Here is a 21,935-nt window from a genome sequence, read left to right as displayed (position 1 = left end):
TTATATCAACTTTGCCTCAGCCTTTTTTTTCTTTTAGGTCGACGGTTCCCGCCCCACAAGGGTTCAGGAAACGGGACGCCCGCACTTCCTAATGCTCGCTTAGCTGGGGTCGAGCGGAGCGCCCCGCGCCGAGCCCCAGGCCCTCTGTGGAGAAGCCCCTCGGCCCCGGGTTCGGTCTGCACTGCCGGCCCCCAGCCCCGGCGCGCAGGACCCAGCAGGGCCAGCGCCGGGCGAGAGGGCGGGCCAGCGAGAAGTAGAGGGCCGTGCGGGGAGGGAACCGGCAGAGGGCGCGGGTTCCCAAAGCCGAAAAGGCGGAGCCTTCCACGCGCACTACGTGCTCCCTGCACGCGTGCGTCCCGCCCCCGCTCAGGCAGCGCCTCGCCTGACTGGGTAGCGCTGCCACGTCGGGGCGGGGAAGAGCGTCGTCGCGTCCGGGTGACGTCTCCCGCGGGCGTCGGCAGGGTCGGCGGCGTCGGCAGCAGTGTCGGCGGTGGCGGCGGCGGCGGGTGGGAAATGGCGGAGTATCTGGCCTCCATCTTCGGCACCGAGAAAGACAAGTGAGTGGGACCCCCTGCCGGGGGTTGGGCGCGATCGGGACGCGGGGTGGCTGAGGCGGCGGGAGGGCGACCGGGGAGGCCCAGGCGGGCCGGCGCGGGCGGCGGCGGCGGGGGGAGGGGCGGCGCGGAAGAGCGGCGGGCCCTTCCGGCCCTTGTGCGCCCTCCGGAAGCCGCGCGCCGCCGCCGCCTCGTGGGCCGCGCGGGGCAAAAACGGAGCGGGGAGAATGAATGGGGCTTTTCGGGGCGCCGCGGCGGAGCTCTCTCCCGCCTTGAGGCCTGGACTGGCTGATCGCCCGACGTCCGGGCCTCCGAGCTGTCGGCTCCCGGAAGCCGCCTCGAGCGGCGCTGAAAGTTGCCTGGAGCATCCGGGCCTTTTCGATGTGGACACGTTTGCTCCAACTTTGAGCTGTGAATGTCCTGTGTCGAAGAAGCTCTGGTACCAGCCTTGCCAGTATTCAGTCGCTTATCTAACTTAGGGTCCTAAGCGTTGGTGTTTTATCCACTTAGCCAGCCTCTTGCCTGTTTAAGCGACCACTGGGCCGGCAATAAGGACATATGACAAGGAAAAGTATGGTGGAGACTCCTGGATTAACTGTCTAACCACAAGAGACGTGATCCGCTCTTAAAATACAGGTGCTCCTCGATTTACGATGGGATTGCGTTCCGATAAACCCATCATGAATCGAAAATGCCTTTAATGCCCAGATAAACCCATCGTCTAAGTTGAAAACTTGTAAGTCGGTGAATTCTTGAAGACACAGTTCTGATTTAAGGAAAAAAAATGTTTCGATTTTTTCCTTAAGGTTGCATGCCTTCCCTAATCAATCGTTAGGTTAAAAACAAAACATTTAATTTCAGCTTTGTATAATTACCACCTTGCCACGTATTAATTTCCAGTGAGTTGGCTGTAGTTTAGACTAAAGGGAATGTTTTCAGACGTTTGAAGGATAATTCTTACTTTGAAAATCTAAAGACCCAGCATCTGGTTTAATCTTCTCTTCAAGTAGTTGTCTTGGCATTCTTCAGTGCCATACAAAGTTAACATGACTTTATGCTTTTAATGATAAACCCCTAAATTCGTCATAGATGTTCTTAGTGCCACTTTTTTCAAAAGCTATTTAAAATGTTTCTCTTTTCCAGGATGGAATCTATCTTGTAAAATGTCCTCTTCACACATGGTAGAATCTCCTGTGTTGTTTGGATGAGGAGGCTATATTTCTTTTCTGGCAAAATTTTAAGCCAAAATCTACCAGTTATAGTCACTTCAGAAACATTGAGTGGGGGTCAACTATAGGCCAGTTTCTGGAGACTTAAACATGGGGAAAATTTGGATATTATCCTTAAGGAACTCACGGTATGATCTTGGCGAATGAATAGACCAGCTCTAGTGGAACAAGAGGCTCTTCTGAGTTTAGGGTGAAGAACTAACACATATAGGATCGGGGCATCATTAATTTTGCCTTTTCATATTTGCATGTGGCATGACTTCTGTCTTATAAAAGTCTATCTCCCTGTATTTCTGCTATAAGCAACCACATTTCAACCTATTGGGCTATACTGTAAAGATCATGGTTTTAATTCAGAAAAGTTGATTATTTAATCTAGGTGACTTGTGTTTTCTTTTCAGGGAGACGTGGGGTTTTAGCTTCCAGGAAACAGGATCAACTCCTAAAAAATGAAGCCGATGGTTCCTATTAACTTTGTTTTAATTATTATTTAAGCTAAGAATAGAATATGAGTCTTTACCAATTAAAAACTCAGCTTATGTTTGAAGTTATAGATGTTTTCTAGATTCAAGCATATCCTAATAGCTTGTCTGTGGTTTAATTGTATGGAATAATTGTATGGAATAATTGTTGAGGCCCAGGTCTTGCCCATTCTGAAGTAGTTTTTAAATAAGCTTTCTTTATTTTTAGTTGACTTCCTAAAGATATACTATTGTCTAATCAAGTTAGATAATCTCAAGACCTATAAGTTTACAAATATATCTGATCACTTTCCTCTCCTGATAAATTCAGACTTTCCCATCTTTATTGCTACCTGATAAATCAGTGGCTAGTCAGTCTTCATGGTCCATCAAATGTCACTGAGGTTGAGGCCCTTCGATCTTAACTCTGGATTGACTGTTTAAAACATAATGGCACTTGGTTAAAAAAAAAAAATTGAATTTGAATGGAGTCTGTCTAGTAAGAGATCAGCTTGCCTCCCTGATGTTGCTGGCACACCGGCATGGTTGCTGGTTCCATTGGATATGGATCTGAATTGTCAGCGTATTTGAACAGTATTAAGGAAGGGTTTTGCAATAGAGACAGAAGGTGACGTTAGGTGGTTCCTAAGGTGGGGTTTGGTCAGTCCCCTAATAGCTTGTTTTCAGTGTATTGAGACCAGGAGAATTGATTTACTTCAGACCTATTTTTTGAAACTCCCTATTGGTCTGGTGTCATGGGTTTAGAGAGATTCTCAACTTCGTTGTCCATTTTCCTTAGATAAATGATAGCACTTCATGAGCACCATATGTGAAGCACACATACGTTTTGACTCTCCGAACAGTGCCACATTGGCGTTGTCACCATTTACAGATGACATCTGAGAGCTAACTTGCTCAAGCCCAAGCAGCTGGTAGCAGAGTTGGGATCTTAACCCTCACTGCACCAGTGTTTTCAAGAGAGAACTTCATCGTGGAGAACTAGAGAATAGTTAATTTTAGGCTAAAGTTACATCTAGTTTTAGACTAATTTAGTACTCCCTTGAAGAAAAGAAACAGAACAGCTGTGCAGTTAGGAATGTGGAGGGGATTTGAATGAGGAGGAGGCAGGTTTGAGTTAGAACAGTCTTTGTTGAACGAGTACTGTGTTTGAAGAAGGGGAAGTTGAAGTTAAGTTGTCCTAAAATACAGCAAGGAAGAGGAGGTGCTTAATACCACAGAAAAAAGTCTGTGTCATGTTTCGGAGAGGTTAAAAGTAATTTGATAGTATATGTCATGCTGCTGACATATTTCCATGTGTTTGATATCTTCTCAGCAAAATAATCAGCTCTTATTTTCCCTTACAGAGTCAACTGTTCATTTTATTTCAAAATTGGAGCATGTCGTCATGGAGACAGGTGCTCTCGGTTGCACAATAAACCGACGTTTAGCCAGGTTTGTTTGCCCTTTTTTTTTTTTCATGTAAATTTTAAAACTTCATGTTCTTTTCAAAGACAGTTAATTTCTACATTTTTTTCTCTAGTGGTTGCGTTTTCCATTTGTGTTGATAAGTGTGTTCTTCTATTTAATGAGAGTGAGGCAGGTGAGCCACTTCCAGTGGAAGGCCTGAGGCCACCACTCCTTGTTTTTATCATTAGAGAAACTTTAAAATTTTTTGATGTTGGTGTGTTGGCTGTGCCTGATGTTTGCTGCCCTGCCATCTTCCGTACCCCCTGTAATGGACATGCGTCCAGAGGGGATGGCCATGCCAGCCGTGGCTTAGCCTCTTCCAGGCACCAGTGGACACAGAGTGGGCTTTCTGCTCTTTGCTGTCTCCAGGCAATAGAGGTGATGGAGCCACCTTAAAAGCTGGCATGATTGTCACCAGGCCCGTCTTGCTGCTCGAGTTTCCCTGGCTACGTCCTCACTTTCCCATCACTAGTTGAGGAAACAGCGAGTTGTGTCGTGTCATGGAAACATGAAAAATGAGACTGAAAGGTAGAAAGTGGGCCGTAAATTACTCATAGCAGGTCTGTTAGGTTAGTTGAGGAGTGCCTGTTATCTTGGGCTTGGATCTGCTCTGAGTCGGTTCACTCAAAAGTTGTGATTTTTGATAGTTTTATTTTTGGTTAATGGAAGAAAAGGCAAAGGTTTGTACACTCTAAAGGATCACTTACGGATTAGAGGGAGAAGGCACCTCTAATAGGAGCAGAAAACTTGTGCCCAAGTTGATGAGAACGCCTGAAATTTGAAAATCTGTGCCCACATCTTTCCAGCGGGAGGGCTGGGGAGCTCCTAACCTAGCCTTGAAGTCTAAATGTGCAGCCTCTGAGCTGTTGAGTAGCTATAGTGTGCGGCCCCCGGGAGCTGCCAGCTCTGCCTCTGAGCTCACATCTGTCAGCATTTCAGAAAATCTACCACGTGGTGTAAGTGAGCTGGGAGAAGGAAACATGGGTTTTTTCTGGTTGAAGCCCATGGACGACCCCATAGCACACGGTGTTTTTAGAAGGGAAGAGGATGATGTCTTTTCCTTCCACTATCCTAATTACCAAGTGGTTAGTATAACAGCAATCTATCTTTTGATAGCTCTGAAAATGTGTTTCTTTTTATGAATTTCAAAATCTTGGAGAACCAGTTTGAAATTTTTTGCGTATTGTAATTGGTTTTTCCTTAATGTTTTGATTTATGAACTGAGTCTCCCCTAACTAAACCAGTGGCCGTGGATTGTGCTGTAACCAAGCATCTTAGGTGCCACCCAGTTCTTTGATTTTGGAGAGTGTCCCAAGTGTTGGGCTGAGAGAAATCAACTGTTCCCTATTGTAAAAGTTTTCTTTAATCTGGCCGGAGGCACTTTCTTTATGTTTTTCTGGATCATAGACTACCTGAGCATGTGAAATGTAAAGTTAATTTAGGTGCTCCAGATTAGTGGTGGGGAGAGTCCATTGGAGCTCGATGGGGTCGGTAGTATGTGTCAGCTTAAGCATCCTAGTTTGATGTGTGGGTTTGTTTGGGTTGGTTTTAGGCAATCCTAGCCACCCCTGGCTTTCCCATTAGACTGCATTACCTCTTCACTTTAAGCTTCCTTTATTAAATAGCCACTGCCAGAATACCTGAGTGAGACCAACTGAATTTTACTGTTGAATAATTGGGCTCAGTTTAGCTTTTGATCAGAGTTGTCATGCTACGGTTATTTCAGTTCAAAGCTGAGTCAGATCAGCTTTGGGAAGCTTCCCAGGCTTGAGTTCAGTTGACTCAGGGCAGTACTTGACGGCTTAGGGAAGAGACGGGGCCCTGATGCAGGTGCCTGTTTGAGTCTGAGTGGTTCAGCGTGGACAGTTGGTCAGACCTCCCTCTTGGGTGGGCTTCCCGGCTGCACACCTTTGACTGAGGGACTCTTCATACAGCCACTCCCCTTTAAACAGGGCTTGAAATGGAGCTGGCTGGTTTTGCAAAACCACCACTTACAAAACTGCTTCACATGGATATTGTTGAGACTAAAAATTCATTTTTCTAAGTCATGCGAGTGATTGCTTTAGCTTGTAAATCATAATTCAGGGTGGGTTTTTTTATAAGCTGCTTACAGTGATATGGACATTAAGATTCATGTAATATATTAGCCTACTAACTTAAACATGGTTTGTTTTTTCAGACAACTTGATTTTAAGAAGAACGGTACAGTGTAAGGTTTCAAGTCTGCCTGATCCAGTTTAAAGCACAAGGGCTAAAAGGATTTTTTTTCCTTAAAAGAAGGATCGGAAAAGAGCAAATGTTTTAAGCTATTGTATTATGTAAACAGAGATCCCACCAAGAAAGTGTAAATCAGAGCCGGGTGTCCATGACAGTTGACAAACCTGTTTGGTGTGCCTGTTTTGCTAGGAGACCAGAGAACTTGATGTACTGCAGACAGCTGAGTTACACATTTGGTTTTGAAAAATTATCTTGTGTGAGGAATATGATTATCAATGTGAATTTTTCCACATATTGGTGTCTGCTAGCTTGAAGGACAAGAAAATGTTACTATTCTATTATTTATCTTGCATTAAACACTTTAACATTGAAAACGTGGGACTACTCAAAACAATACAGTTCCTTCTTGGTTGCTGGCTGACTTGACCCAAGTCACTGCTCAAACTCTGTTTTCATAATATGATGGTTTTGGTGTACTCTTCAGAAGACAAGTGTCTGACTTGCGGGAAAAAAACAAACGTTTAGCCATTTGCAAACAAATTGTCTCTTTGCAATTGTCTAATATATGCACAGCAGCCAGTAGAATTCCCCTTTTTATTTTTTTTTCCCCGCAGACCATCTTGATTCAAAACATCTATCGTAATCCCCAAAACAGTGCACAGACGGCTGACGGCTCACACTGTAAGTCCCACAGTTGGAGAAATTTTTTTAAAACAATGGTGTTAAAGAGCCCACTCTTAATTGAGACAAATCATGTTGGCTTCTGAGCTGCTGACATAGAGCTGTTGCAAACAGGACAAGGTGCTGGAACTCCTTGGCGCACACAGCAAGAACTTGATACTTGGCCATGTTCAGGAGGCTTTTCCCTTCTAGGGAAGGTCACTGGCCCGGCCACCTCCATTGATTGACATTTGTCATGAGAGCAGGTCCGTCCGTGTGAAATGGATTTGAACATTTTGAGCCGTTCATTGGTCTTTACAGTGACTGAACCCCTGGCCTTTATGAAGTTCTTTCTGTAAAATTAAAACTCTTAGGAATATTAAGGAATCAAGAAGGTAAGTTGCCCAATAAGTGTGGGTTTTATTTCACCATTATAATTTTTCCTCCAGGAAGTGGAGGTTTCATGATATGTAACAATTGTATTTCTCTAATACAGTAATTTTTCCATCAGTTTATGTAAGCATTATTCTTTCCGAGTTCATTAAAAATTTTCTGTCACATCTAAGAACATTTTGGTGCTAGCCTGGCAAACTATTTGTGCTTTTACCTGAATTGGAATTTTGAAAAGGAGAGTTGTCACGTTCTGTAAGCAGAAGTACAAGATTGGCATATCATGAGACCTCTGTTAGACTGCAGTGTTAGGGATTTCAAGACAGCCACCAACTAAGAAAACGCCTCTGCTTCTCAAGAAAATAACTTGCTCTTTTTTCAGCACTGAGTCTCAACTGAAGCACTTGCCAGAGGCAGCCGGTTAAGTGTTTACCTTTAATTTTCCATAATATAAAGTTGTTGCGTTTTGTATTTCAGACCATTGCCCTCTTGAACATTTACCGTAACCCTCAAAACTCTTCCCAGTCTGCTGACGGTTTGCGCTGTAAGTTCATACAAGTTCCTTCCCCGGTTCCCTGGGCTTGCGTGTCAGAGCTCAGTGTCCACTCCATCTGGTCTGCCGTGCTAGTGTCAAGGACCGCGTTTCACTAGAGGTGGCAAGGAGCTTTTGTCCCACTGACCCCACGGAAACCTCTGTTGGAGATCTGAACTCCCACCATATGTTAAGGGAAAAAGTAACTGGCAAGGGTGCCCTTTAAAACAGTCTGGAGCTGGGCCGGGCGTGGTGGCTCACGCCTGTAATCCCAGCGCTTTGGGAGGCCGAGGTGGGTGGATCTTGAGGTCAGGAGTTCAAGACCAATCTGGCCAACATGGTGAAACCCCATCGCTACTAAAAATACAAAAATTAGCTGGGCATGGTGGCAGATGCCTGTAATCCCAGCTTCTAGGAAGGCTGAGGCAGAGAATTGCTTGAACCCGGGAGGCAGAAGTTGCAGTGAACTGAGATCGTGCCACTGCGCTCCAGCCTGGGCGACAGAGCGAGACTCCGTCTCTAAAAAAAAGTCTGTAGCTGCTGCTGCCCACTCCTCCTTTACTTTGGCCGTCATCCTAGAGGGAACGTACTGGAATTAAACATCGAGTCATAGTCTTCCCTCTTAAGAGCAACAATATTTGAATGTTTCTCTCACTTTCTGGAATTTTAAAAAGCAAACTTTTGAAGTTACTTTTTGAGATTTTATTTCTCATTAGCCTTTTTTCCCTGAACTCCATTTTGGAGTGCACCCTTTAGTTGTGAGGGCATTGTTCTGAGAGTGTTCCCCAAATGAGGGTCTGCAGCTTGCGTTGACCCCTGAGTTCCTCACCCACCAGCCCTGTGCTGACCCGTCTAACCCATGGGGTGCTCCACTCACATAGGCCCTTGGCAGAAAAGATTGTCCGTTCTGCCCACACACTGCCTGGATACAGTCTCCAACTCTAGGAGATGGAATTGGTTTGCTCCATTTAGAAATAGATCGACATTGGGCATTCAGTAGATACTACCAGTTTCTTCCTGTACTGGGAAATATTAAATTTAGGTTGTGAATATTTACTGAATGATAATTTTTAGAGAAGGAGATACAGATGAGTATGATTGGAGAGTTCAGAAAACTAAAATTTGATTTTTACAGCCATCCAACTATAGAATCATTGGAATTCAGTCATTTATGGATAAATTAAAATGAACACCTGGACTCTTGTTAAAATCAAAAAGTCCAACCAAAGACAGACACTTCCCATTCACCATTCTGTTTTAAAGCAGTAAAAATCCCGGTACCCTTGGATATCTACAGGCCTAAATTGTGTACACCCTTGAACCAGAGCCCCTCAGTTAATAGGGTAACCGACACAGGGCAGATGATCCCAGGGGACATCCGCTCTCGAGCTGGCCCCGCCCTGGGAGGCCTCGGGGTTGGGCTTCCTTGCGCACAGTGGCGCACATTTCTATGTGGATGAGATTTTCTTGTCAACTTTTCCTGCCAACACACTAAATGCTTTTCAGTGCTAATACTGACCTGATAGTAGAGATTTCTTTCCCTGAGTCCAATGGTAGCAGGATTTACTTGGTAATAACCCTTGGTTTAAAGTACCTGGTTTTTTTTTGTTTGTTTGTTTTCTTTTGTTTTTAAGGAAATAAGATCAATAGGTGGAGGGAAATGTTTCTGTGTGCACTTATTAAATAATTTTTGTTAACAATCCTGCCCTGGGATAAAAGTGAATGGAAGTAGATGACTAAGTAACAGTAATTAATTCTTTGCCCTGATCGTTTATTTGGGGACTGTGTGTGCTTTATTGACAATAGAATGTTGTATTAGTTTTCTTTGTGTCTTTATTTGCAGTTCACAGCACTTTTGTTTTGCATATGCTACAAACTAAAAGTTTAGCAATTACCTTATATTCCAATTCTGGGGTCCAGATTATACAAATTAGATGAAATTCTAATTCGTCATTTTAGGAAGAAATCAATTACCTAAAATTACTGGCTCTTTTTAACATATCCTTTAGTATGTAGAAAAGTAAGCATCAAATGCATGGGTTAAAGTTAACTATCAATCCCAGTTTAAGAATGATATTTCTGTAAGAAAACTGCTTTATTTTCCAAGTTGTATTTAACATAAGCTGAGTCATAAATAAGTTTTTAATCGTATCTTAATGCATTTGTCTCTGCCTTTCAAGTCACTTTTGATTGAAACATTTTAAGCAGAATAAACATAGCTAATAGTTTAAAATAATCACCACAAAACCGTTTCTCAAAGCTGCTAAAACTTTGAGCATGTAGATATTTTTTTCCTCTTCACATTCTTTGTGATGTGGAAAAGGAAATGAGTTTGAAATAGTAAAATCCATCCTTTGGAACAGGCTTCTTTGGCCATTTGTAACTTGATTTCTGCTCAGGGAGGAACGTACATTCCCGGTAGTTTTTCAATTGGGGTATCCTGTGATACGATTGGCAGGCTGTCCGAGTAGTTACACTTAATAAAATTAGGGTTTGAAAGCAAAGTAGTTTCCTGGAAGTTCAAAAATAACTAAAACAGCTCCAGATGGGTTAGAAAGTGAACTTAAACATTCTCAGAATTAGAAAATAAGAAGTTATTTTTTATCTTTAATGACAAAAAGGGTGCCGGGCACGGTGGCTCACGCCTATAATCCCAGCACTTTGGGAAGCTGAGGCGAGTGGATCACAAGGTTGAGAGATCAAGACCATCCTGGCCAACATGGTGAAACCCTGTCTCTACTAAAACTACAAAAATTAGCCAAGATCACGCCACTGCACTCCAGCCTGGAGACAGCGAGACTGCGTCTCAGAAAAAAAAAAAAAGATAAAAAGAGTTTTGAGCAAGCTCAAAGACCCTTGTGCCAGCAGTCAGATGCCCACATTGGGTGCACAGGCGAAGGGAGCCGACCCAATGTGGAAACCAGTCAGGCGTTTGCCAGCCCCTAGTCTAGCTGATTTGAACATATTTGTTGATGAACCAGCTCTGTGATTTCTCAGGTTTAGAGAACTCTAGAATTTGAACGTAGAATTTGATAGAATGGGCCAGGCGCAGTGACTAACCCCTATAATCCCAGCAGTGTGGGAGGCTGAGGTGGGCAGATCACGTGAGGTCAGGAGTTTGAGACCAGTCTGGCCAACGTGGTGAAACCCTGTCTCTACTAAAAATACAAAAATTAGCCAGGCATGGTGGTGCGTGCTTGTAGTCCCACCTGCTTGGGAGGCTGAGGAAGGAGATTTGCTTGAACCCAGGAAGTGGAGGTTGCAGTGAGCCGAGAATGCGCCACTGCACTCCAGCCTGGAGTGGACAGAGACTCCGTCTCAAAAAAAAAAAAAAAATTAATTAAATTTGATAGAGTGATGTTAGAGATAGAGTGTAAATTTGCAGAATCTACCCATGCAACAGACATGATTGTGCCTAATACATGTGAATTATGAGGAATAAACTGATGCAAATAGTTGGGGATATAAAACATAAGAAAGAATGCTTGCGCCGGGCACGGTGGCCCACGCCTGTAATCCCAGCACTTTGGGAGGCTGAGGCAGGTGGATCACGAGGTCAGGAGAGTTCAAGACTATCCTGGCCAAGATGGTGAAACCCCATCTCTACTAAAAATACAAAAGTTAGCTGGGCCTGGTGGCGGGTGCCTGTAATTCCACCTACTCGGGAGGCTGAGGCAGAGAAGTGCTTGAACCTGGGAGGCGGAGGTTGCAGTGAGCCAAGATTGTGCCACTGCACTTAAGCCTGGGCGACAGTGAGACTGTCTCAAAAAAAAAAAAAAAAAAAAGCTTTCATCAGCAAAACATTGTAACATTCCCTTTATTTGAGGGCATCCACAATACTGTAATGTTAACTGGTAACTGTCCTACTGAGTCTTCATGGTTGCTTGGGTTTTAATCACATACATGAGGAAGAATTGGAGAGCTTACCATGGCTGGCCATCCATAAAAGACTAGTTAGGAGCATAGCTTTTAATCACTGACCCTGCTTTCAGGTTTCATTTTAAACTTACAGAAGAAGGGAAGACATCAGTGTGCTTACTTGGCCTTTACTCTAAATCTTAAAAGGAAGAAAATTCTAATATTTCTTAGTTTGAGCCCAGGTGTGGTGTCTCATACCTGTAATCCCAGCACTTTGGAGGCCAAGGCAGGCGGATCACTTGAGGTCAGGAGTTTGAGACCAGCCTGCCAACATGGTGAAACCCCGTCTCCACTAAAAATAAAAGTGAAATGAGCCGGGCCTGGTGGCGGGCACCTGTAGTCCCAGCAACTCTGGAGGCTGAGGCAGGAGAATGGCTTGAACCCGGGAGGCGGAGGTTGCAGTGAGCCGAGATGGTGCTGCTGCGCTCCAGCCTGGGTGCAGAGCGAGGCTGCATCTTGTGGGGGAAACAGTTGGTAGTTTGAGAGTCACCTTTTCCTCACACTTTCTGAAAATGTGGCCCTTTTGATGCTGATGAAAGCTGGTTGTGATTTGAGCATTTTAGTAGCCAGGATCGAGACTGTCACGGGGGCATTTACAATCTCACCACGCTTGACACCATTCACAAGTAGCCATGTGGCTCAGTCTCCTGAGTGCTCCTGCAGCGTGCAGCTCGGCCAGGCTTTTCTCTAGATAATCTCGTGTGTGTTACTGTAGCGGTTTGAGTTTAAGCACAAGAGTTCACTCAGTTAACATGTTCTAACCAGCAAGATTTCTGTTGTTTCCAGGTGCCGTGAGCGATGTTGAGATGCAGGAACACTATGATGAATTTTTTGAGGTGAGAGAATTGACCTCTGTATTGACTTCAGAGATAGACCTGTTGACCTTCTGTATCTGTTTGGAAGGATTTAAAATTTTCTCCGCTAATAAACGTACATGAGTTATATCTAATGACACGTTTTAATGTATAACGAGTCTTAAACCACTGTGATCTCCCTTCAGGAGGTTTTTACAGAAATGGAGGAGAAGTATGGGGAAGTTGAGGAGATGAACGTCTGTGACAACCTGGGAGACCACCTGGTGGGGAACGTGTACGTCAAGGTAGGAGCCAGGGCAAGACAGCAGCGTGGCTGCTTAGTGTGCCGCGGCCGAGGCCAACAGGCGAGAGCGAGATGGCGGTGTGGCCGCTTAGTGTGCGGGGCCAAGGCCGACAGGCGAGGATGGGGTGCACAGCAGGGCTCGGGTGCACTGGCTCGGCGCCTACCCGCTATGTCATATATGGCAGTGGCCGGCCTGCACATGCGCCCAGCCAGCAGAACGGAAGGACGGATGGTACACCACAGCCATCATTATTCCAGTGTCGAATATTTACTACCTGTTGGTTAGAAGCTGTTTGGACTAAGGAAAAGTTAGGTTTACTCACATGTTTGGTTTCTTTTTCTTTTTTAGTGAATAAAACTTTGCTTACACAGCCATATTTGCTCCCTTAACCAGTTGAATTTGAAAATGAAAGCAACATTTGGCTAAATCTTAAACTATCTTGACGTTAATCTCATTGAAATTTTTACATTTTCCTGTAATACTATAATATTTTTAAATTATCCTATAATACTATTGCACCTTATCCCTGAGTGTGTACATCTCTCTGATACATACTTGGGTCAGTAGCTGAGAAAGTGTCATTAAAGCGTGGATGGAAAGCACTTTCGTTCTTGTCTTTTCAGTTTCGCCGTGAGGAAGATGCGGAAAAGGCCGTGATTGACTTGAATAACCGTTGGTTTAATGGACAGCCGATCCATGCCGAGCTGTCACCCGTGACGGACTTCAGAGAAGCCTGCTGCCGTCAGTATGAGATGGGGTGAGTGAGGAGCGACCAGTGACGTGGGGACTGAGGGCAGTCCGGGGCTGTGTGCACACGAGGTAGTAAGTGTCTCCTTCCAACCCACAGAGAATGCACACGAGGCGGCTTCTGCAACTTCATGCATTTGAAGCCCATTTCCAGAGAGCTGCGGCGGGAGCTGTATGGGCGCCGTCGCAAGAAGTGAGTATCCTGTGCCCATCGTTAAGCTCGGTGGCTTCTTTCTCCCCTCACACCCCCCCTTCCAAAAAAAAAATGTGGCATAGGTGTCATTTCTGTTTTTCAAAAGGCAGTTGCTTAGAACATAATACATATTTTAAAATATCCACATGTCCTCTTTGGAGAAAAATATTCACCTGCACACAGGTAACTTCATTATCCAACTTTTCAAGTAGAGGACAGACCTTAGTAACCAAGCGAGAGGGCGGTTAGCGGGGCGGCCACGGACGTGAGGCTCGTGGAGAAAGTGACTTGCAGTTTATTCTCCCGGATGTTACGAAGAAGAAGAATAGATGTTGTAACCTCCTTTAGATCAGCGATGGCTTCCCTGGGCCACACATAAAATACAGTAATGATCGCTGTTAACTTTTTTTTTAAATCGCAAAAAAATCTCATAATGTTTTCAGCAAGGTGATGAATTTGTGTTGGGCCGCAGGTCGGAAAAGCTTTTGCTGTGAATATTTCACATGTCCATTGGGGTTTCTTTTGGTTTTGTTTGTTGGTTTTAGGGCATTTCCTTATGTCTTGGGATCGGTGGCATTCTCCCTGCGGGACACTGGCAGAATCAGGCCCAGTGGTCACGTTTATCTGATCCTGCATTTAAATGCCGGACAGCCAGGTCACAGAGCAGAGAAAATCAAGATGTCGGAATCGAGCCGATTGAGTTGAGTCTGGAGAGGTTCTCGTTCCTCTTCTGTTAAACATGGATTAGGAAATAGATGGGTGGTGATTGTTTTATTGTCAGCATTGGAGAAGCATAAAAGAAAAACAGCCCTGCTCTCCCCAACCCAAAAACTGGCCTGATGGACACGGTAGCCATGAGTGCCTGAAGCGTGGGGTCAGTGAGGGTTGAAGATGGATGTGTCCAGCTCATTTTGATTATGATTTCCTGGGATCATTTGAGTCGGTTCTAGAAGAAGACAGAAGGTGGAGGGTATACACCTGTTTGTTTCTAAGCTGCATGCTGTTTTCTCCTGAAACTTTTAACACCTGAAGTCAGGGCGCCTCGTGGTCACGACGTGCAGTCTCCTCAGCAGCGCGTTTCTTTATCAGTGCTGTTGACTTGAGGAGATGCGTGGCATTTTGAAGTGTGAGTTGTGGTTCTGTGTTGCATGCTCTGGTTTGGATGGCATGGTTTTGTTTCTTTTCTTTGGTTGCAGGCATAGATCAAGATCCCGATCCCGGGAGCGTCGTTCTCGGTCTAGAGACCGTGGTCGTGGCGGTGGCGGTGGCGGTGGTGGAGGCGGCGGTGGACGGGAGCGTGACAGGAGGCGGTCGAGAGATCGTGAAAGATCTGGACGATTCTGAGCCATGCCATTTTTACCTTATGTCTGCTAGAAAGTGTTGTAGTTGATTGACCAAACCAGTTCATAAGGGGAATTTTTTTTAAAAAACAACAAAAAAAAAACATACAAAGATGGGTTTCTGAATAAAATTTGTAGTGATAACAGTATTCGTGGTGTAACTTATTTCTTGTGGAAGTTCTTTAAATTTCTCTTTCTTTATAAATCCGCTAGTCATCTTGGAGGTAAAGGTTAATATTCTTCTACCACTTTGAGTATGATTGAAATCGTATTTTTTATCTTAGGGCATGAACTAAAACACATACCAGGTGAGGGGAAACATTCTTGTTATCTACATGTTAACAAATAATACAGAATTTCTCAAGGCTGTCATAGATAGCCTTGTGAGGTCTCTTTTGTAACTAGTTAATGAAGAAGTGCTTAGCTGCAATCAGTAGACACGGTGTAGACTGCACGGATGTTGGGAAGAAGGCTGATCCTGTGATGAGACACAGTGGGTGGGCCCGACCCATGTTACCTTCTCGTTCCTGCGAGTTTGTGTCAACCCAGTGCGTTCCCGGGAGGTGCATGGGAGGGAGCGTGGATGCCCCTGCGGCACACCGAGGGCCGGTGGTCTGTGTCCGTGTTTCCTTATGCGGATGGCTGTGGGGGACAGAAGCCTGCGGTGCAGAGCTGCCGTTAGTCTTTAAACACTCTGGTGTTACTTTCCCCAAGCTACTCGGGTGGCGCGTGTTGGTGGTGTGACTGTGGTGACAGCCAGCTGACCGGTGTGGGGCTCCTGCTGCAAGTCAGTGCTGGGGGCTGAGCATTTCATTCCTAAGACCAAAATGTTCCAAGTGAGGCCATCCCAAACCGTGCCCAGGTGTCCACGTACCTCATCCTCAAAAACCTCCCGGCTCTGAGTGGGAATCGCCCAGGCTCTCCTGCCCTGCTCTGCTCCTCGTGGGTGCACAGTGACAGAGATCCCGCTGGTGGAGTGGGGGAGTGGCTGGACCCTAACCACATCCAGTGAAGGCTGGCAGGACATACCACTTGACCAGTGTATCTCATGAAAGCCCATTTGTGTGTGATGCAGTTCTTAACAGTGATGCTGTCAATGGACCTGGGAGGCTGAAGGGAGCTATGATCATGCCCCTGCACTGTAGCCTGGGCAACACAGTGAGACCTTGCCTCTTCGAAAAAAATAGTTTTGTATATTACAGTAGTGGGCAGATAATTTTAGATGGATTAGTGGCAGTGTTTGGCGACGTGGGCAGATGATGATTTTAGATGGGTTAGTGGCAGTGTTTGGCAATGTGGGTAGTGGGCAGATAATTCAAGATGGGTTAGTAGCAATGTTTGGCGATGTGGGTGGTGAGCAGATGATAATTTTAGATGGGTTAGCGGCAGTGTCTGGCGATGTGGGTGGTGAGCAGATGATAATTTTAGATGGGTTAGCGGCAGTGTCTGGCGATGTGGGTAGTGGGCTGATGATTCAAGATGGGTTAGTGGCAATGTTTGGCGATGTGGGTGGTGAGCAGATGATAATTTTAGATGGGTCAGCGGCAGTGTCTGGCGATGTGGGTGGTGAGCAGATGATGATTTTAGATGGGTTAGCGGCAGTGTCTGGCGATGTGGGTGGTGAGCAGATGATGATTTTAGATGGGTTAGCGGCAGTGTCTGGCGATGTGGGTGGTGAGCAGATGATGATTTTAGATGGGTTAGCGGCAGTGTCTGGCGATGTGGGTCGTTTTGTTTCTGTCCTTATACTCCATGTTTCCGAAAAAAGTCGGTACAAATATTTTGTTTTCTGTTTTTTTACCTTAACTTTGGTCAGTTATGGCCATTTATTAATTTCCACTCAGTCTGAAGGAGGGAAGATGGCAAAAGTTTATATTTCTTAACTGATACGAATCAGAAAGCCTATTTAAAATGTACATGACGTTGAGAGGCTGAGGCAGGAGGGATCACTCGAGTCTAGGAGTTCAAGACCTGCCTGAGCAACAAACCTAGTGAGACCCCATTTCAGCAAAAGAGTCAAAAAATTAGCTGGGCGTGGGGACTCATGCCTGTGGTCTCAGCTACTCAGGAGGCTGAGATGGGAGGATCCACCTAAGCCGGTAAGCCGAGGCTGCAGTGAGGTGTGATTGCCACTCTACTCCAGCCTGGACAACAGAGTGAGACCCTGTCTCAAAAAAAAAAAAAAGTAAAAGATAAAATGTGAATCAAAATGCCATAAAAAGTGTCTTCAGACATTGTGGTAAGAGGAGCTCACAGTCACACAGCCTGTCACCCGGTCCCCACTCCCACCCCCAAGTGTGGGTCTGTGAGGCGGTTGATGTGGGAAGGTGAGCACGAGCCTGAGTGCCCAGGAGGGGCTGCTGCCCCTCTGGTGTGTGCGGATCTCGGCCAGTAAGATGAATCCGTGGGGCCCACCAGGGGCAGATCGAGTAACAGCTTTTCTACAGGTGCGAGGGCCAGGCAGATGGTTTTAAAGAAGGAAGAATATAAAAGCCACTTGAAATAATTTTGATTTGTAATGAATTCAGGTCCAAATACCACTGTGAATTGTTTCTTACCTGAAGATCGTATGACATTTGCTGAGCCATAAAACCAAATGGCAAACAGCTTCCAGAATAAACGTTAAATACGGTATCAGCACGCCTAATTCAACAGTGGTGTTGAATTATCTCAGTTCCCGGGTGCTTCCTGCAGCTTTTTTTTTTTCTGGAGACGGAGTCTCGCTCTGTCGCCCAGGCTGGAGTGCGGCGGCACAATCTCGGCTCACTGCAGCTTCCGCCTCCCAGGTTCAAGCGATTCTATGTCTCAGCCTCCTGAGTAGCTGGGATTACAGGCCCATGCTGCCGTGCCTGGCTAATTTTTTGTATTTTAGTAGAGACGGGGTTTCACCATGTTGCCCAGGCTGGTCTCGAACTCCTAATCCGCCTGCCTCGGCCTCCCAAAGTTTGGGGATTACACGTGTGAGCCACCGTGCCCGGCCTCCCTGCACCATTCTTTTGCTTGCTGTTGAGTCAGGAGGCCTAACAAGCTTACCAGATGCGTGTGTTTATAAGTAGATAAGAATCATTTTAAATATTTCTAAAACCACGATGAACAGGTTCATTGCCCTGCTAATTGGAGACAATTCGTTGCCTTCAAATGAACTGAGTATGGGGAAGGGATTGGCGTTGCACCCACGGCAGTGTCTACAGGGGTGGTGGTGGCCACTGCCTCTTTTCTAGTTCAGGATTGAACTAGAATTTACCAAAAGGGAATAGACCGGAGAATGATTTCTGGAAAAAGTCTCAATTCAAAGCACAGAGGAAGAAAAGCATTACAAAATCTGATTCTCGATCCTGTGCGACGGAAGGTAAGACTTCTGAGTCTCGGAACACTAACAAGCCACGCGGGACGTGGCTATGGATGGCCCTAAAAAGCACTTTATTCCCAGACTGAATTTCACATTCCCCGTAAATTTTACCAAAGACGTGATCAACATAAGATTTCTAACTTTTAATTTGCCAGGTGTGACTTTTTAGCTCACTCTCAAGTTTCACCATCATTTCATGAAAGAAAAGTTTTATTTTGGAAATATCTAAACATACGTGACAGTAGAGAATGCGGTAATAAAGCCCACAGACTTTACCCTGTGCACCCCAGTTTGCGTCCCTAACGCAGAGGACCCAGGAGAGGACAGCCCTGAACGCGTTCCACGTTATGACGCTCCCCGCGTGGCTTGTTTTTCATGTTTGCCAGGCTCCAGGGGTTCGCAGGTGAGCAAGACACAGCCTGCCTGGCACGTGCTGTGTGCTGCTGCCCTGGAGAAGCGGGGCTCAAATCAAAGCAGCACTTCTAGGAACCGCCGCTCTGCTCCCAGAGCTCCCTTTGGTCCAGATGAGCAGCCTGGCAAGTGAGAGGCCCAGGGCGATGGTGGGGTAAGAATCTCAAGGGGTTTGTAAGTAGCAAAGCTGGACCAGGGCCTTGGGGCATGGAAGCTGCATTTTACCTGCCCTGAAAATCCAGACACCAGCAAGGGGAGTTGTGGTTGACAGGGGACAATGCAGGAAGAAAACGGAACTCTTCAGAGTAGCTCTTTATCCCAGTGGATCCAACAAGCTCTTGAGAAATAAGAGTCTCGCTCTGCAGAAGAGGGAACCGCTTCAGAGACCCTAAGCGGACCAGGCTGTCCCGGCATGCTGTTCGCTGCAGGTCACAGACAATCTAACAAACTAGCTCCAACAGCAAGATGTGTTGGGCCAGGCACGGTGGCTCATGCCTGTAATCCCAGCATTTTGGGAGGCCGAGGCAGGCGGATCACGAGGTCAGGAGATCAAGACCATCCTGGCCAACATGATCAAACACTGTCTCTGCTAAAAATACAAAAAATAAAAATAAGAAAATTAGCCGGGAGTGGTGGCACACACCTGTAGTCTCAGTTACTCTGGAGGCTGAGGCAGGAGAATCACTTGAACCCAGGAGGCAGAGGTTGCAGTGAGCCAAGATCACGCCACTGCCCTCCAGCCTGGCTGATAAAGTGAGACTCTGTCTCAAAAGAAAAAGAAAGAAGATGTGTTGGCTTCTGGAATTAGAAAGGCCCAGTGGCCTTGCCCTGCTGAGCTCTGGTCTGTGCCACGTGGGTTCCACATAACATTAGGCGAATAGCATGATGGCCAACGTAGGCTGCGACAGATGCCCAGCATCTCAGTCTCATAGGCCCAAGTTGGTGTCACTTATTTTTCCAACCTGAGAAAAAGGTCCGCTTCCAAATTCTATGAACTGAGTGTGATACTGATCAAAATGGCCCACAAAACTACAGGGGCCTCCCAGTTCTGAATATGGATGCAAAAACCCCACATCCAATATTAGCAAACAGTCTAGCATCCTGTTAGGGGAAATCTGCCACTAGTGGGTGCAATTCAGCCCAGGAACTCAAGGATGGATGCTATCAAATATTTCATCTGTTCTAAATTTGCTTACTTTTTTATTTTATTTTTTTTATGAGACAGAGTCTCACTTTGTCACCCAGGCTGGAGTGCAGTGGCACAATCTCAGTTCACTGCAACCTCTGCCTCTCTGGTTTAAGTGATTCTCATGCCTCGGCCTCCTGAGTAGCTAGGACCACAGGCACACACCACCACGCCTGACTCATTTTTGTATTCTTCGCCATGGGGTTTCGCCATGTTGGCCAGGCGGGTCTCGAACTCTTGACCTTAGGTGACCCACCCGCCTCAGCCTCCCAAAGTGCTAGGATTGCAGGCGTGAGCCACCGCACCCAGCCAGCTTATTTCTTATGGTTCTCGCAATTATGCTTATGTTGTATCTCTTAGCTGGCTTCCATGTCTGTTATATTTTTAATTAGATGCATGATACGTACAGCAAAGTACCTAAAAGCTAGACCTGGTTTAAAGGACAGTTGCAAGGTGATCATCGTGGTCAAGAAGCTGCACGATGACAGCATCCAGGCCAGCCCTCCCCGGCCGTAAAATTCTTCTTCCTCCTAAAAGAAACTATCTTGACATTTGCAATAATCGTTTTGCTTTTATTATTTTACAAACTACATATGGTTCACTAAACCTTACAGTTTTGCCTGCTTTTAGAAGTGGAGTCATGTATGATTTTGTCTGGCTCAACTTGTCCGCAATATTCAACTGTGTTGGTTGTAGCTGGCCTGAGATTTGCAGCTGGTGGGTGCATCAGTCTGGAAAAAGCAAAGAATACAGCAGTAAGTAATGGCGTGAGTACAAGTGAGCAGCCGGGAGACAGGTGCGGAAAGAGGAGGAGGAGGGCGTGTCCTGGCGCATGGAGCAGTGAGGGATAATTCCCTGTGGCAGGAACCAGGAACACACTGAGGTTGTCAGGAAGGACTAGCACCAGGTCGCAACAGCTCTGAAATCCCAGGACTCATGTCCCGCTCTCCTGTGTGTCTGCCACCCGTCCTGCAGCTCAGAGCTGTCTTCACGGGGGCCAGGTTGACAGGGCAGCCCCCACTCAAAATGCTGCCAGCTTACAGGGAGGGAGAGAGAGAGAGAGGAGTGATGAGAGAGAGACTTCTTGCTGGCACTCTGGCCCCTGACCAGAATGACGTGCAAACTGCACACGCCACTGAGTGAAACCAGGCCCACAGCCACTCAGGACTTGAGTTCTGGGGGCCCCAGAGGAGGGCACCCTGGGCATCCTCCGCTGGGTGTTGGAGACACATGTGCTGGGAAGAGATCAGGAAAAGGCTGGGGAGGACGTCAGGGAGAGCTCTCACGGGGCCTCCTGGGCCATAGGAAGGACCTGGAATCTTTTTTGTTTTTTTCCCCTAGAAACAGGGTCTCATCATGTTGCCCAAGCTTCAAACTCCTGGGCTGAAGCCGTCCTCCCGCCTCGGCCTCCCAAGTGCTGGGGGTACAGGTCTGAGTGACCACATGTGGCTTGTCCCTGGAATCCCTAAGCTGAGTCGTGGGAAGGGTTTGAACAGGAACATGAAGAGCTCTGATTCAAATGCTTAAAGCAGCTTCTCGCTCCAGTGTGCGGGACAGACTGCAGGCTGGGCAGGAGTGCAGGGGAGAGCCACGCAGGCAGGAGTGCAGGGGAGCGCCACGCAGGCAGGAGTGCAGGGGAGCGCCACGCAGGCAGGAGTGCAGGGGAGCGCCACGCAGGCAGGACGGTCCAGGCAAGAGCAGAGGGCAGCTTGGACCCTGACGGGCTTGGGGCGGTCCTCTCAGCTTGGTTTGTAAGCTGTTCTGGTGGGGTACAGTGATGGGTGACTGTGGTTTTAATTTTCATATTCCTGATGGCTAATGAGGCTGGCACCTTCTCCTGCTGTTACCATTTACATGTCTCTCTGTGAAGCCTAGTTTAAGTCTTTTGCCTATTTTAAAATATTGAGGCTGGGCACAGTGGCTCACGCCTGTAATTCCAACACTTTGGGAGGCAGAGGTGGGTGGATCACCTGAGGTCAGGAGTTCGAGACCAGCCTGACCAACATGGTGAAACCCCATCTCTACTAAAAATACAAAAATTAGCCAGGCCTGGAATCCCAGCTACTCAGGAGGCTGAAACAGGAGAATCACTTGAACCTGGGAGGCGGAGGTTGCAGTGAGCTGAGGTCGTGCCCATTGCACTCCAGCCTGGGCGACAAGAGTGAAACTCTGTCTCAAAAAA

The 21,935-nt window shown here is 46.4% G+C and overlaps 1 protein-coding gene across 2 annotated transcripts; it reads left to right on the top strand.

Annotated features, from left to right (window-relative positions):
* The first annotated feature begins 406 nt into the window (after positions 1 to 406).
* On the top strand, positions 407 to 14,956 carry U2AF1 (U2 small nuclear RNA auxiliary factor 1). 2 transcript variants are annotated; one of them, XM_017872047.1, is made up of 8 exons: positions 407 to 557; positions 3,609 to 3,696; positions 7,456 to 7,522; positions 12,215 to 12,264; positions 12,429 to 12,527; positions 13,151 to 13,284; positions 13,375 to 13,467; positions 14,664 to 14,956. In XM_017872047.1, the coding sequence occupies exons 1-8, from the start codon at positions 514 to 516 to the stop codon at positions 14,809 to 14,811; spliced, it is 723 nt and encodes a 240-aa protein (XP_017727536.1). In that variant the 5' UTR covers positions 407 to 513; the 3' UTR covers positions 14,812 to 14,956. The 2 variants fall into 2 exon arrangements, with proteins under 2 accessions (XP_017727536.1, XP_017727537.1); XM_017872048.1 differs by lacking the exon at positions 7,456 to 7,522 and adding an exon at positions 6,543 to 6,609.
* The last annotated feature ends 6,979 nt before the right edge of the window (positions 14,957 to 21,935 follow it).

Source organism: Rhinopithecus bieti, unplaced genomic scaffold (genome assembly GCF_001698545.2).
Source record: "Rhinopithecus bieti isolate Rb0 unplaced genomic scaffold, ASM169854v2 scaffold_5889, whole genome shotgun sequence".
Lineage (NCBI taxonomy): Eukaryota > Metazoa > Chordata > Mammalia > Primates > Cercopithecidae > Rhinopithecus > Rhinopithecus bieti.
Note: the sequence above shows the minus strand (reverse complement) of the source record. Positions and strands in the feature narration are given on the sequence as shown.